Here is a 16,971-nt window from a genome sequence, read left to right as displayed (position 1 = left end):
GAAAATGATTTATATCATATTTATATAGTTATATTAAGCATCTTTGAATTATGTAGAAATTCTAAAATAATGTATGAACACAAAAGGACCAAGTAAGGTGGTTTGGTTAGAAATAATATTTTTAACTATTAATAAAGTGAAGATAAAAAATTGAAATTCTGTTTTCTAAGGTGTAAAAATTAAGACAATAATCTTTAAGTTTTTCCTGGAAAATTTCCATAGCCAGAATAGGAAATTAAAATAAAAAATAGTTTGTCAAATTATTATAACAAAGATTTTCAAACCAGTATGGTTTCAAGAGGTAATGTTAGAATTGAATTTTAACCTTCAGATTTCAAAACAACCTACTTAATGTTTAACACAGTGAAAATACAATAAATCCATAGAACCTATACCATTATGTTAAGAAGAAATGAAATGATCTTCCATGGACTACTCCAATGAGAAATGATCTCAGACTTCAAAGTGAAGCACAGTAAGTTTTAGTGGAAAATTGCATTGCCACTTAGGGTAATAGGAGAAAATTAATACTGATTTAAGCATAGACTTTACATTAAAAAAATTTTTTTTAAATGTTTATTTCTTTCTGAGAGAGACAGAGACAGGGTGAGGAGGGGAGGGGCTGAGAGAGAGGGAGACACAGATTCTGAAGCAGGCTCCAGGCTCCAAGCCGTCAGCACAGAGCCCGATGCGGGGCTTGAAACTATGAACCATGAGATCATGATCTGAGCTGAAGTTGGACGCTTAACTGACTGAGCCACCCAGGTGCCCCAAATATTTTTAAAATAGCTGAAAGACTTTTAAAAACTTCCTACTCTATTTACATTATTAGGAAAAATTATGGATAGCAAATTTCATTTTCATATGCATTTTTAAAAAGAGCATTTTCATGAAAATACTAGTAAAAAGCAGTCTTCTAAGGAATATAGTATGTAAACTTTACATAAAAGTGTTCACAAAAACAAAAATCTAAACCTTGTAACAAGTTTTAGATATTTTCTACGTTATAGGTCAGTAACTGAAAGGGAGAAGAGCGAAATCTATTAAATGTTATTTAGAATTTTCTAATGCTTTTCATTTAAAAATTTGGAATACATCTTGAATTTCTTATATGAAATTTATAAAAAGTCTAATTTCAGGAAGTACTTTCTCTTTATTTATATATGACTTTGGAGTTTGCCTTACTTCTCTAATTAGTTCTCTATCTAGCTTGATTTAATATATTTTATTAGAGTAGGATAAAAGACTGCATTTGTGATATTTGTGCCTTAACTTTAACAATCTAGGGTTCCAGTTATTCAAGCATAAAGATTTTTCTACCTGCTGTTTAAGTATCTTCTTTAAATTGTCTCTAGATTAGTTTTAGGAAACATTTTCTCTTGTAGTTACCAATTGTATGAGGACAAATTTGCCATTATCTATACTTTATGGAATAGTGTTGCATGTCATATTTTCAGAGCCACCATTTATTTATTTAGTAGATTTTAAATTCTAGGTAACATACAGCATAGTATTAGTTTCAGATGTACAATTTAGTGATTCCATGCTTCATACAACACCCAGTGCTCATCACAAGTGCACTCCTTCAAAATCCCCATCACCTATTGAGGCTAACTTTTTTTCTTTAAGCCAAGTTTTAAAAAAGACTTACTTCCTGAGGTAAATGAATTTGACTAGGAATTCCCAGGTAGTTTTGTGCTTCATAAAATCTATTCATCATTCTGTAGTTTGAAATTTAACTGAAGAAACGTTTTGTGTGATGTGATTGAAAGAGTGTAAGCAGTGAGGGGTTTTGTGTCTTTTGTGAGTTGTTGAGTTTGTTTCTGGTTGGTTTCAGGCTTCTAGTTTGTAGTGTCTCCTAAGAATTTATATGTCTATAATATATATTTTTCTGAAAACATGTAAGACCTACCAAAATTATCTTTCCATATCAGGCCATCTCTCAACATGGCAGCTTCACCTCAGGCTCAGATCAGTGCTAGATGGATTACTCGTACCTATATGTCTGTTGCTTTTTATGACAAGTTCAGAAAAGATGAATCAAGAAGCAAAATAATTAAATACTAAGATTATTGAGTAGTAAGCTACTAAAATGAATAAAGAAGCCAAATAATTATAAGCTGTGCTCAGTCTTTGTTGAATGAGATAGGAAATATAGCTAAAAGTATAAGATGGAGTATACAGTTTCTTACAGTACTCTATATATTGTAGGCACAGATACACATTTTATTTTTATTAGCTTTTTGTTAAAAAAATAAAAAGTGTATGTGTAGACTAAAGATGCTTTTAAATAAAGATACTCTTAACGTATGGCCTTTGAGTCTGCTATCATTGATGAAAAGGGGGAGAACGGGTGGGAGGTAGGTTTAGTTGGCTAATAATATTTTGTAATCTTTGAAATAATTACTGATCCTATTTTCCTTATGAAAAGTTTTCATTTGTTTCAGGTTTATGAAGGTCTATATAGATAGTGATTATTTTCCTTAATTTTTTAGGAGCAACTTACTGAGATGAGGAAAAGTATTGTCTGTATTTTATAGCTATTGACATAGAGGAGTATAAATAATAGTAGAGGTGTGCCCAGGTGTGCTAAGTCCTACCAGAGCGTTTTATATCATAATAATTGAAGACAATTTTTGAATATTTCTGAAATATCAGCATTTCAGATTCATGAGTTGGAATTAATTGTGTTACTGCATACTTGTATAAATTTGAGAAGAAAATGCAACAGTTTTGTTAGGTTGTGAGCTTAAGCTTGTTTCTTTAATTCTTGCTTTATTTTCATATCATGCTAGTCCTTTGCTTATTTTGCACATTTGCATTTTCATTCTTTTACCACCTTTCCTTTATGTTTTAATCCTGCCCCATTTTTTCACATGACAGGAAAAAGCCCGATCATATCAGGTACCAAATGGCTTCCTTCCTCTCATTTCTGCCTTACTCCAGTTTCCTCTTTGGCACGAGAAAGCTCATAATTAACCTGCATTTCAGTTGGATTACTTGCAATGGATATAATGTCTCATGTTTAAATTGGGAAGAAAATATAAACATTTTATTTGAGGAATGGAATTCTCTTTTCATTGCCCATCTTCTCAATTTGTTTTAATTTGGAAAAGAACATTTGATATATTTATAGTTACTCTGAAGATATAGATGAGTAATGCGAATGCCTTCATTTTTTTTTTTTTTAAGGGAAGTAAGACAGTAAATACTTTTCACATTTTTAAACAATGACTAGTAATTAGTCTTTTTGGTAATAGTCTTATTAGTTAGAAAATATTTTTTAATGTTTATTTTTTAGAGAGGACAGAACGGGAGCGGGGGAAGGATAGAGATAAAGGGAGACACAGAATTCGAAGCAGGCTCTAGGCTCTGAGCTGTCAACACAGAGCCCAAAGCAGACCTCAAACCCACAAACCATGAGATCATGACCAAAGCTGAAGTCAGATGCTTAACTGACTGAGCCAGCCAGGCACCCTCATTTTAGTTTTATTGAAAGGAAACATTGTCAATTTTTAGAGATTTTTTTGTTTTATATTTTGGTATTTTTCCTTGGGAAAAATCAAATTGAATTTGAAAGACAGTAGCCATACATGCTCAAGCTTTTGATTTTGTTAAATATTCATCTATTTGGCACATACATGAATAGTTTTAGAGAGAAAGCTTCTACAGATTTAGAAGTTTGACTTTATATTCCTGCTTTCAAGTGCAGTTCTAGGACTAGTGATCAAACATGGTAAAGGACACTTGATTTATTTTTTAATATGTTTTCCCTTTAAACCCTGTCTTATTACCTGGAAGCTCTTATAGGTATTTGAAAGTCAATAATATCTAATTGTTAATGAATTTAGTACTTTGGTCTAAGATATTTATTGAATTATTTCAATTTGGGATGGATATAAAGTGGGGTATTATTTTTCTTAACCAAGAAAAATTCCTTTTTAATTGTTTGTTTATTTGTTGAGAGAGGGAGAGAGAGTATCCCAGGCAGGTTTTACGCTGTCAGCACAGAGCCCGACACAGAGCTCGATCCCACAAAACATGAGATTACAGCCTGAGCTGAAATCAAGAGTCAGACACTTAACTGATTGAACCACCCAGGTGACCCAAGAAAATTTCCTTTATACAACAAGTCTTTTGGATTTTTGGTCTACATTTGAATTTTGTAGACTATAGTGTGTCAGCATAGTGCTTTCTAAAGTTTGTCTTTTTTTATAATTTAATTATCTTTTGAGGTAGCTCCAAATTACAGAGAGCATGAGCTTGAAATAATAAGTATTTTATTCTATACACCGTAGGCTATGAACTGTCTCATTTTTCCTTTTATTAGAGATGTTAATAATAACTAGGATTATTCTATAGAAGCAGTTTAAAAATTATATTCCATTTAACCTACCTGATTAAGGTTTTAATCAATGTGAATGAGTGTAGTTGGCTCTTTTGTATTTTTTAATGGCAGAGGAGGAGAGACAGTGTCATACGACATATAGATCTTAGTAATTGAATTTTTTTCTATGTGGGGTACATTATGAGTTTCTTCCTTAGGAAATATCAAAATTAAGATGAACTTATAGTGTCTTCCCTGAGTGTACAAAAAATGCTGATGTGAGGAGTCACCCGGCAGCGGATAGATAAGCAGGGGAACTGGGTTTCAGAAATATATATGATCTGTACAGTTAACAACCAAAGGAAGTGATCTCTGACCAAAAAGTTTATATGTACTGTTCTGTTATTTTTAGAGGTTATTATTCCTAAGATACACCATTTCAAAAGTAATTTCTTTTTCAAAAAGACCTCAGGAGCATGAAAAGTTTACATGGCTACATGGGTGTTTTTCCATTGTGCAATAAAACTGTAGTTTTTTTAAAAAACCAAATTCTATAATATTACTATACTATAAACCATAATAATTGTTATTAGTATCGTCCACCATACTTCAAGTGATTTTTTACAAAACACTTTAATCACTATCAGAGATTGGTCCATTGCATGTCATCCCATGTGACAGGGCTGCACCATTTTGTTTATTTGCAGGTATTTCCTTTTAACATTTCTAACTAACTATGTGTCCTAAAGCAAAGAAACCCAGAAGTTCTTCCTTTTCTAGCCTGCCTCTTGATGATTTGCATTTAGAGGCAACTCACGTCATTTTATCTAGATGCTTATTTAACAGATCTCTATTTTAATGGTAAAGGTGATACCTTTTTTAAGTAGCAAGAAAACCTAACAATCTGTCTAGCTTAAAAACAGAAAAGCATCTAATCATTTCTCAGCTTTGGAGAATTAACTTAATTTTTTAAAATAGAAATTCTAAATATGTCTAATTACCATTTCTAGTGCTTTGTATTAGTATCACTGAAAAGGTAGAATCTCTATCTGCTAATAGATTAATAACTAATGTTTACAATAGAAATCATCTCACATGAAACTAATTTTAAAATAATGACTCAAATAGTTTTACCTTTCATGCTTGATGAGAATTTTTGCTTCCTTTTATGAATGGCTTTTGGCTGTGATTTTTTTTTTTTAAGTCTTTAGGTTCTTGTACTGTTTTAATAAATTAGAATTAGTCAATATGCCATACATAGCTTAGCTTTTTCTTCTAAAGACTATTGCAAGTAAATTGCTTTATAAAATATAAGAATGAGCAGAACAGCATAAATATGTGAATAGTTTTTAGTAATAACAGATTATTCTGCTTAGAAATATTTTCTTTTAAAGCAAGGTCAAGTGAATTGGCGATGATCTGTTGGATATCAGTTCGAAATTGATGTAATTTCTTCTTTTGCTTAACAAATCAAATGCTTGCTGAATTCACTGCAGAAAGGTTGAAAACAAAGCACCATTTATTTCAGTATTTTACTGTGTACAAATGGATAGTCTTATTTACAACATAAATTTCTTTCTACTTTATAATAGAAGCAGTTCTTTTGGGGAAAAATTTTTAGTTCTTTTTGAGTAACCTCCAACTAAGTTTTTACTTTAAAACAATTATTTTGTGATAGCATAAAGGATAACTGCTGTTGTTAGGACATAAATTTCTGACATAAAATGAATCAAAATACAGTAATCTTTTCCTAATCTGTGGCTTTAAAATGATTTAAAATTGTTCTTTCCACAATGATTTCATTGACATCAGTCTATACAAAACAAAACAAAACAGTGTACATCTCAAAACATAATTAACATAAACTGATTTTCTAGTGCTTTCCCAAATATTTCATTTCTAGCAGCTTTATATAAATTATGTTTATGAAAACTTAATCTGTTTTTATTTATTTAGACGCTGGTTTTCAATACAGAACAATCAGTTGGTATACCAGAAAAAGTTTAAGGTAGGTGTTTTGTTAATGAAGTGAAAACCCAGTGAGTCCTCAGTTTCAGTTCTCTGTCTGTTCGTCTTGTAAATACTCCTGCATGTAAAATTATCGCCATTAGTCTTAGGTTTAGGCCGGTGTAAGAGGACTCAAAAGTGGACAGGATTAGCTTTTGATTCTTAAAAGCAGAGTGATTTTGAATCCTGAATTCTTAAATTCTAGTTTTGAGATGGATATTTCTGTGTCCCAGGATTATTACTTTCATTTCTTCATGTGTCTTTGACCAGCAGTGTGCCAGGAGCAATGCCACCATTCTGTAGTAGCATTTTGACGCCCAAGGAAAAGATGCCTTTTAAGAAATATCATCTTAGGGCTAAAGGTGATAATATGGAAATGTTAAAAAATGACATTAAAATGTTAGCTTGAAGTAATTTAAATAGAAACTTCTAAATTTGTTAATATTGTTTTTATACATTTCTTGAACCTTATTTTAAGGGTAAGGGATTTTTGTTTTTTGAAAGACATGCTAAGATTACATGGGACTTGAGAAGGTTTAACCAGGGGGAAATAACCCATCAGGAAATTGATGACCTGAGTTTTGCCTAGTGAGTCTTTGTGATTGATGTATACAACTGTACATTTTAAATACTCACGTTACCCTAGAGATCCACAATCTGAAATATTATTTGCTCGGTTCTGTGCCAGAAGGCGTATTCCACACAAGCCCTTTATTCTAACTCATTAGTTCATGGTTTCTGCTGCTCTGATAAACTTAGTTTTGAGTTTATATTTTTGTTAAATACTAGAAAAATGATAGAACCTTTCTCATTTTCTTAGGTATTTAATGAAGAATTTATATAGGCTTTTTTTTTTAGTTAAGACTTGCCTATTAAAGTCTTTTTTGAGGAAAGTAGCTTTTATTATATGGGAGGGGGCAGGAAAGTAATGGATGCGAAAGAAAATGGAAGAAAATTAAAATTTATAGGATGCTAAGCTAGCATTTATTGAGCACCTATTAATTAATTACCAAGTATTAGATTAAGCTCTTTATATATATTTTCTTTTTCTTTCTTTCTTTTTTTTTTTTTAATCTTTTATTTCTAGGAGAGAGAGAGAGAGAGAGAGAGCGCGAGCAGGGGAGGGTCAGAGAGAGAGGGAGTTACAAACTGAAACAGGCTCCAGGCTCTCAGCTGGCAGTCAGCACAGAGCCCGACGCGGGGCTTGAACCCACGAACCGTGAGATCATGACCTCCGCGAAAGTCGGACGCTTAACCGACTAAGCCACTCAGGCGCCCCTCTTTATATATATTTTCATTTAATCCTTGTATAGCAATTTTATGAGACATAAAATTATGAACAAGACAGAGTTACTTTATTAGTTATACCTCTGTTGATAACTCCTATTTCTAATCTTAAATAAAAATGATAAAATATAAATCTTTAAAATTTGACCCATTTATTCCAAGTAATATTTTTAAGTACGTTATTCTTGGTAATAGTGTTTAAAACTGAAGTTGATAAACATGGGAGTTTTATTTCCTGATTGTAGGATAACCCCACCGTGGTAGTGGAAGATCTAAGGCTCTGCACTGTGAAACACTGTGAAGACATCGAGAGGCGTTTCTGCTTTGAGGTAGTCTCTCCAACCAAGTAAGTGGGTCTAAAGAATGAGCGCTCCTTGTATGTTTCTGTGTCTTGAAGAACTTTACTTAGTAGAGGAAGATTTGTGTTTTACTTGTGATTATGCTGAAGAGGAAAAAAGTACTTTAGAGGTAAATTTTAATAATTAGTGATTACAGGTATCACAGTCCAGTATTTACATAACTTCCATCCAAGATCATTTTCTGTAAATTCCACGAAGATTATTGATGTGGTCATACAAAAACATTTTGACGGTCTTGATGGTAAACTGAAGTCGTATATCAGATCAATTTCTTTGAAAATTATCATTCCATATTTCTTACCCAATAGAAAAAATTAGTGATATATTTGATAAATTTGAAGTTTTTTTTAAATGTACGGAATTTGTGATTTTTTTTCAAGAGGCAGCTTATTTTATTGGAACCTGATTTCTTCCTGAATATACTGTCCTAAAACCTTTCAATGGAAATTACTTTTTGCTAGAAGATTATTAAATAGCAAAGTAAATCTTATGATTATTTTTGGGGGTTAATTTTGTGTCTGAGAAAACAATGTTATTTCCTTCTAGAAGTTGTATGCTTCAGGCAGATTCTGAAAAGCTGCGCCAGGCATGGATTAAGGCTGTTCAGACCAGTATTGCTACTGCTTACAGAGAGAAGGGTGATGAATCAGAGGTTAGTAAACCATACTGGGATACAAAATGATACATTGCCATACACTTTTAATTTTAGTTGCAGCAGTATATGATTTATTTTATATGATTTTTATGGAGGTTGAATTTTGTAAGTGAATGGGGTTTTACTATTAAAATCTAGATTCAATTTCTCTTTCTCTTCACTTTATCATTTTATTTCAATATATGTTTAATTCAGTATTTGAATATATGTCCTAGATTGACATAAGGTATTCTAAGTATTTTTCCCCAAAATATTTTACTATGCTAATTAATAAAAATTAGTTTAAAAAAACGAATAGTAATTTGTAAAAGTCAAAAAAAGAAAGAAAGTTCAGCCTCTGGGTTGAAGTCTCCCTGGAGAAGATAAGCTGAATGTGGAGTCTTGGGTCCACATAGTCTGGCTTTGGCTTCCCAGTGATTTTATATATTCTAATGAGAAAGGGCATGAATAGTCTTAAGAAATGGAATTCACCAATTCCTCTAGTAACTTCTTGAAAATGAGGTATTTGTGAGTCCATGCATGTCTAAAAATGTCTTTATCCTCACATTTGTTTGATAGTTTGGTTGAGTGTGAAATTTTTAGGTTGAAAATAGTTATTCTGGGGTGCCTGGCTCAGTTGGTTAAGCGTCCAACTTGAGCTCAGGTCATGATGTCACGATTCGTGTGTTCGAGCCCCACAGCGGGCTCTGTGCTGACAGCTCAGAGCCTGGAGCCTGTTTCAGATTCTGTGTCTCCCTCTCTCTCTGACCCTCCCCTGCTCATGCTGTGTGTCTCTCTCTCTCTCAGAAATAAATAAAACATTAAAAATTTTTTTTAATTAAAAAAGAAAATAATTATTCTTAAGAATTTTTAACTGAACTGTTTTTTAGTTTCCAACATTGCTGTTGGAGTCTTTCATATTACTGATCTCTTTTGTACTGCATCACTTCAATTTTCCTGTTGTCTTTTTCTGGAATTTCTGGACTGATCTTATGATTTTCTGTGTGTGTGTGTGTGTGTGTGTGTGTGTGTGTGTGTGTGTGTTTGCTCTAGGTCTGGGAGATTTTCTCAGTTAATCTCCAAAATTTTCTATTGAATATTTTAGTTCAGTCAGCACATATTAAATTTCTAGGAGTTTCTTTTGTTTGCTGAATGTTTGTACGCGTAAACCCCTCTTTTCTTCGTTAATGCAGGGTTAGAGCTGTGGTTCTTAAACTCGGCTGCACAGGATGATAACAAACAGATTTTTTAAAAATCCCCATACATAGGTCGCATCCCAGAACAAATGGAGTTGGGATCCAGCCATCAATATTTTGATGAAATAGCTTCCTATTGAAAAGCTTCCTAAGTGATTTCAATGTATAGGCAATGCTGAGAAATGTTGTGTCAGAGGTTTTTCTTGGCTGTTTGGTAATCTGTTCTGGTTACAAGTTAAGGACTAAAAACCTCTTTGGATGCTCTAAGAATGTAGTTAGGAGTGTTTGACTATGAGCCTCTAAGAACAACCAGTCTTAGGATCTTTGGAATTGTTTCAGCTGATAAGATTTCCCACAAAAGATTCACCAGTCTGTTGCATAGGAATAAGGGCTTGCTGGGAGCTAGTTGCTAGGATCTCAGTGTTCAGTGTTCATTTAATCCTCTGCCTTTTACCTGTCAGGTAAATCCCGTTTAGAGACTCTCTGCTTTATTTCCTCAGAGAATAAAATAAACTCCTAGTCATTTGTGTTTATGTGTGAGAGCAGGTCCATAATGGCATAGAGTTGGGGAAGAATCCGTGGGATCTAACTGTTCCTTAAACAGTCATTTCTCCCTCTTTGATTCTCATTTCCAGGGTTAACTGGTATAAATACTTGAGCCATTTAAGTATCATGTAATGTAAATTGATGAACTCAGATTTTGCTTACAGCCATCGTAAGATTTGGCCTTGGTCTGCTCAATTACTATTCATTCATCCATCTGTCTTCCAGCCTTTAAAATTTTGTTGCTATTATTTTCTTTTCTATTCTCCTTGTTTTTGTGGGCAAATGTCTTTTTTCTTTTTTTTTTAACTAAAAACACAATAGCTTTCTAAAGTAGATTACAGTCATTATTTCTTCTCATAGCTAATAGTAATTTCTTAATATCCTCTATTACCCAGTCTATATCCAGATGTCCCTGGTGGTCCTAAAAATGTCTTTTGCACCCTATTTACAAAGTATGATCTTTTCTATGACTGGGCCTCGCATCTGGTTGTTTTGTCCCTTAAGTTTTTCAGTCTAGAACAAGGCCTTTTTTTTTTTTTTTTCATGATAGTAACTTGCTGAAGAGAGGAAGTTAGTTGTTCCTATAGAATTCCAACTGATACAGTTACATGATAGGTGATGTGTATACTTCACGTTGTAACAGGAAAGACAAAATGCTACTTGGTTATCCAACTATTACTATTGCTAAGATCAGCCTTCTATGTGAAAATGAAGTGGACACATTGGATTAGAAAGATGACAGTATGCCTCCTCCACTGTAAAGTTACATTCCATTTTTCCCAGTCTTTGTTATTTTGTGTAATAAATCTATTTTGTGTTGCTTTGCTCCCATAAGATCTACTCCCCCATCAACCCTTCATGTAATGGTTTAACAGATGAATTTGTAAAATTATAACTTTCTAATTCTGTCATCCCACCACATTGGTTAACTTGAAATCTTATGTTACATATAGCTTTTATTTACCAGCTGCAGTTATTTAGTTACTGTAATAAAATGTGTGATTTTTTCTTTTAGTTACCACATTTGGTTAGTTTATTAGCTTCCTACGTGGGGACAGATGCCTAATTTTGGGGGTATCATTATAAACTCATGGAAATATGTAGGTACAATAGGTCCCAGTTAATTATAGTAATTTATTCTTTTTTACAAAATTATTTGAGTATAATTGCCACCCAACATTATATTAGTTCCAGGTACAGAACACTGAAATAATAACTCTGTCCATTATCCTGTGCTCACAAGTGTAGCTACCATCCTCACTGTACAGTGTTACTCCTATACCATTGACTGTATTACCTGTGCTGTACCCTTTATCTCTGTGACTTACTCTGTAACTGGAAGCCTTTATCTCCCACTCCCCTTCCTATTTTGCCCATTCTGCACCCCCCATTCCTGGCATCATCAGTTTGTTGTCCGTTTATAGGTCTGTTTCTTTGTTTATCCATTTGTTTTGTTTTTTAGATTCTACATATATATGAAATCATATGGTATTTGTTTTTCTCTGACTTTTTTCCCTTAGCATAATCCCCTCTAGGTTCTTCCTTGTTGTCACAAATGGCAGGATCTCATCCCTTTTCATGGCTGCACAATACTCCAGTGTGTGTGTGTGTGTGTGTGTGTGTGTGTGTGTGTGTGTGTGTACACATGTATACATATTTTTATCCATTCATCTATCAGTGAACACATGAGTTGCTTTCATATTTTGGCTGTTATAAATAATGCTGCAGTAAACATAGGGCTGCATACATCTTTTCGAATTAGTGTTTTCATTTATTTGGGGTAAATACCTAGTAGTGGAATTATTAGATCAAATAGTATTTCTAGTCTTAATTTTTGGAGAAACTTCCATCCTGTTTCCTACAGTGGCTGTACCACTTACATTCCTACCAACCATGCACAAGGATTCTTTTTCTCCGTATCCTTACCGACACTTACTTTTCTTGTCTCTTTGATTTTAGCTACTCTGACAGGTGTAAGGTGATAACCTCATTGTGGTTTTGATTTGCATTTCCCTGATGAGGCATCCATATTGGTAAGGAAGAAGTTAAACTGTCACTATTTGCAGATGACATGGTATTATACTTAGAAAACCTTAAAGGTTTGAATTCAGTAAGGTTTCAGATACAAAGTTAATATGTAGAAATTGGTTGTGTTTCTATATACTAATAGTGAAATAGCAGAAAGAGAAATTAAGGAAACAATTTCATTTACATATGTATGAAAAAGAATAAAATACCCATACTCATTTATTTTGAGAGAAAGAGAAAGAGAAATGGAGAGAGGGATCATCTCAAGCAGGCTCCATGCTGTCAGAGCAGAGCTTGAAGCGGGACTGGAACCTAAGAACCATGAGATCGTGACTGGAGCCAAAACTGAGAATTGGACACTCAACTGACTGAGCCACCCAGGGGCCCCACTCAGGAATAAATTTAACCAAGAAGGTGAAAGACCTGTACTCTGAAAACTATAAAACACTGATAAAGCACTGTAAGAGAACACAAATGGAAGAATATTCCATGCTCATGGATTGGAAGAATTAATATTATTAAAATGTTCATACTATCCAAAGCAAGCTACAGATTTAGTACAATCCCAATAGTCAAAATACCAACAGCAATTTTCATAGAACTAGAACAAATAATACTAAAATTTGTACGGGACCATAAGAGATCCTGAATAACCAAGGCAATCTTGTGAAAGAAGAACAAAGGTAGAGGTATCAATCCCAGATTTCAAGATATACTACAAAGCTGTAGTAATCAAAACAATATGGTACTAGCACAAAAATAGACACACGCATCAATGGAACAGAATAAAGAGCCCAGAGATAAACCTACACTTATATGGTCAATTAATCTATGACAAAGGAGACAAGAAAATCTACAATGGGGAAAATACAGTCTCTTCAATAGATTGTGCTGGTAAAACTGGACAGTTAGATGCAAAAAGAATAAACTAGACCATTTTCTTACACCGTACACAAAAATAAACTCAAATTGTATTAAAGACCTAAATGTGAGACCTGAAATCATAAAACTTCTAAAAGAGAACATAAGCAGAAATTTCTTTGACATTGGCCATAGCAACATTTTTTTAGCTATATCTCCTAAGGCAAGGAAAAGAATGTAGAAAATGACACTACATCAAAATAAAAAGCTTTTGCACAGTTGAAGGAAACCATCAGCAAAATGAAAAGGCAACCTAATGAATGGGAACAGGTATTTGTAAATGATATATCCAATAAGGGATTAATATCTAAAAAATATAAAGAACTTATACAATTCAACACCAAAAAAACACCCAAAACAGAAACAAAACCCCACAAATAATCGATTAAAAATAGGCAGAGAACCTGAATAGACTTTTTTTTTCCAAAGAAGACATACAGATGGCCAATATCCGTATTTACACTTTTTGATGTTCAGATTATCACAGTTTTGTCCAGTAAGGGCCGAGCATAATGCCTTTTAATATCTTTTTTAGGTTTTAGCAAAGTTTTGAGAGGGAACAAAATTCTATGTATATCCATATCATTCCTGATGAAGAAGCTAGTAGCATTACTGAAATACCTGTGTTATGAAAAATCATACACCAGAAATACTAGGGATTATAGGAAAAATAGGGGTAGGGCTGCCCTAAAAATCTGTGTCAGTTTGTAACTAGAATACTTTCAGGAACTTTAGAATCTGTAACAATATCAGAGCAGTTAAATTCATAATAAATTAATGCTACAGTATAGATAGGAGTTAACTTTAAAAACTGATGAAGATAGGGGCACCTGGGTGGGTCAGTTGGTTAGGCGTCTGAGTCTTGATTTTGGCTCAGGTCATGATGTCACTGTTTGTGGGATTGAGCCCTGCATCAGTCTCTGTGCTGACAGTGTACAGCCTGCTTGGGATTCTCTTTCTCCACTCCGGCCCCCCTACCCCTCCATTGCTCATGCATGCTCTCTCTCTCAAAATAAATAAACTTAAAAAAATTGATGAAGATAGCTTAATGGAAGGGTACAGAAGGGTTGACGCTACTGAAATATGGTGACAAAGGCAAAATGCATAAAGATCAGAGAGAATGAGTCCAAGCACATGGACAAAATGATCTAAGAAGAAGAATGGGGGATGGATGTCATGTTTATTCTTGTGTTCCTGGAGGTGGCTGGCCCAGGTTCTGCTGTGCAGTTTACTTTGCTCTCAGCTTCTTTAATTTGGTGCAAAAACATTAGCTTATAGCGGAAAATTAATGAGCCAACAAGGTTTCTGTATTATATTGACGTCTTTTTCCTATGTGATATTTGCTTATGAGGTAATTCACAGTATTGAACATCTTCTAATAACACAGATTTTTTTAAAGTTTTGAAATAATTTCAATCTTTCAGAGAAGTTCCAAATGTTGTACAAATAACTTTACCCCCAAACAATTTCAGAGTAAGCTTCTAACTTGGTGCCTCATTACCCATTATTACTTTAGTGTTATTTCCCACACCCTAGGACATTGTCCTATAAAAACCATGGTACTGACCTCATAATCAGGAAATGAGCACTGAAATATGGCTACCATTTAATTCCAAACATCATTAACAATAGTCCCCATAATGTTTTATACAGCAGAAAGATCCAGTCCAGAAGCACAGGTAATAATAGTCTTCACAGTTCTTTACTTTCCTTCCCTCAGGAATAATCCCTCAGTCTTACTTTGACCTTCTTGACCTTGATAGTTTTGAAGATAACAAGCTAGTTATTTTGTAACATGTCCTTCAGTATGCGTTTATCTGATGCTTACTTACAAGATTATGCATCTTTGGCAGGTGTGTTAGATAAATGATGCTGTGTTCCTCTCACTGCATACGCAGGTGGCACCTAAGTTTGGTTTGTCCTATTATTGGTGGTTAACTTTGATCACTTGATTAAGGTGGTCTCTGGTAGGCTTCTGTACTATAACATCGCTTTATAGGTAATACGTATTTTGTAAGGGGAGGTTCTTGGAGACTATGTGAATATTTTGTTCCTTACATTAAGCTTTAAATTTTTTGATTTAATTATGTGGGTGTAGTTTTTTTCAATGTGCCAAAATCCATTACTATCATTATTTGTTTTATTGTTTGAATTGACCCAAAGTTTGGCCAGTGGAGCACTGGCTTCTATATCTTTTTGACATGTTCTTATCATGTCTTAGTTTAGTCTGAGTTCCTACTTACTTTCTAACATGATGAGACATTCCAGGTTCATCTTGTACTTTCTCTGCACCAGTGCTAAAATCAGCAGTTTCTCCAAAGAGCCCTAGTTCGTTTTGGTGGTGAATGGCTTTTAGAAACCAAGATAAAGGAATAGATGTATGTATATACACGTATACATGTTTACATCTATATTTCTTTATATATCTGTTTATACTGAAAACTACTAGTATGCCTCTTGTTTTCTCCGGTTCTAATCACACACAACAGGCTTTGTTAAAATTCTCCCCCTTTCCATATAAATAACCCTGTCTCTGCAGTGAGAAAAATATGGCTCCCTCTTATTTTTAATATGTTTACTTATATGATCAGTCCCCCTGTATGTAACCAACACCCTTTCTTTGCTGCCACCTGCCCCTACTCAGGCTCTGGCCTCTCACACCAGTGCCTTCTTCTCCCTTCTCAGGCTCTCACTTCCTTTGCTGGGAATATGATTATAATCACGTAGTTGATTTGGGAGCACCTGGGTGGCTCAGTCAGTTAGGTGTCTGACTTCAGCTCAGGTCATGATCTCGTGGTTCATGAGTTTGAGCCCAGCTCTGGGCTCTCTGGCTCTCTCAGAGCCAGCTTCGGATCCATCATGTGTCTCCCTTTCTTTCTGCCCCTCCCCCACTCTCTCTCAAAAATAAACATTAAAAAAATATTTAATTGACTTGTTCTTTAGTAAAAGGCCATACAATTTCCAGTTATTCATTGCAGTAACTGAAACAACTTGCTTACAGTTCATTGAATACCTTGGAAAATCCTGATACAAAATAATATTATTCTTGAGTGTTAATAGTCTCATGTTTATTCCATCTGTCTCTGGTCCAGCATGTTAAATAAGTGTTTCCCTTTCTCTTTTCCCTCATACCTTGTTCACATGTTCTTTTGTCGCTTATTTTATATATATACATATATTTATATTAATTAAATATAAGATAAATGTAAATATTTATATAAATATATATATCATTTCCAGTGTTTATGTTTCTTTTGACAAGACTAAATGCCAATTGATGGAGGAAGCTGTATCTTTTTATCATTGAATCTGTAATGCCTAGAACAGTGCCTGGCTTAGGCTCCCAAGAAGCCTCCAGTTTATTTTTTTATTTTTTTTTTTTCAAATAGTTTATTGTCAAATTAGTTTCTACATAACACTCAGTGCTCATCCCCAAAGTGCCCTCCTCCATGCCCATCCCCCCCTCCCCCCCACATCCATCAGTCCTCAGTTTTTGTCAGCATTCAAGAGTCTCTCATGGCTTGCCTCTCTCCCTTTCCCCCACCATTTCCGCCCTTCTTCTCCCGCTTGTTCCTCCGTCAAGTTCCTCCTAATCCTCCTATACGTGCAAACATATGATATTTGTCCTTCTCTGCCTGACTTATTTCGCTCAGCATAACACCCTCA

The 16,971-nt window shown here is 34.1% G+C and overlaps 1 protein-coding gene across 2 annotated transcripts in view; it reads left to right on the top strand.

Moving 5' to 3' along the window:
* ACAP2 (ArfGAP with coiled-coil, ankyrin repeat and PH domains 2) overlaps positions 1–16,971 on the top strand; it is a 147,201-nt gene that overhangs the window by 109,963 nt on the left and 20,267 nt on the right. For both annotated transcript variants that reach the window (XM_039230373.1, XM_039230372.1), the window contains 3 exons: positions 6,284–6,335; positions 7,867–7,967; positions 8,527–8,632. In XM_039230373.1, coding sequence (XP_039086304.1) covers positions 6,284–6,335; positions 7,867–7,967; positions 8,527–8,632 — 259 coding nt within the window. The remainder of the gene's footprint in view (positions 1–6,283; positions 6,336–7,866; positions 7,968–8,526; positions 8,633–16,971) is intronic.

Source organism: Hyaena hyaena, unplaced genomic scaffold, assembly GCF_003009895.1.
Source record: "Hyaena hyaena isolate Hyena2069 unplaced genomic scaffold, ASM300989v1 scaffold_45, whole genome shotgun sequence".
In the NCBI taxonomy this organism is placed as follows: domain Eukaryota; kingdom Metazoa; phylum Chordata; class Mammalia; order Carnivora; family Hyaenidae; genus Hyaena; species Hyaena hyaena.
The sequence above is the reverse complement of the archived record's forward strand: the minus strand, read 5'-3'. Positions and strand labels throughout refer to the sequence as shown.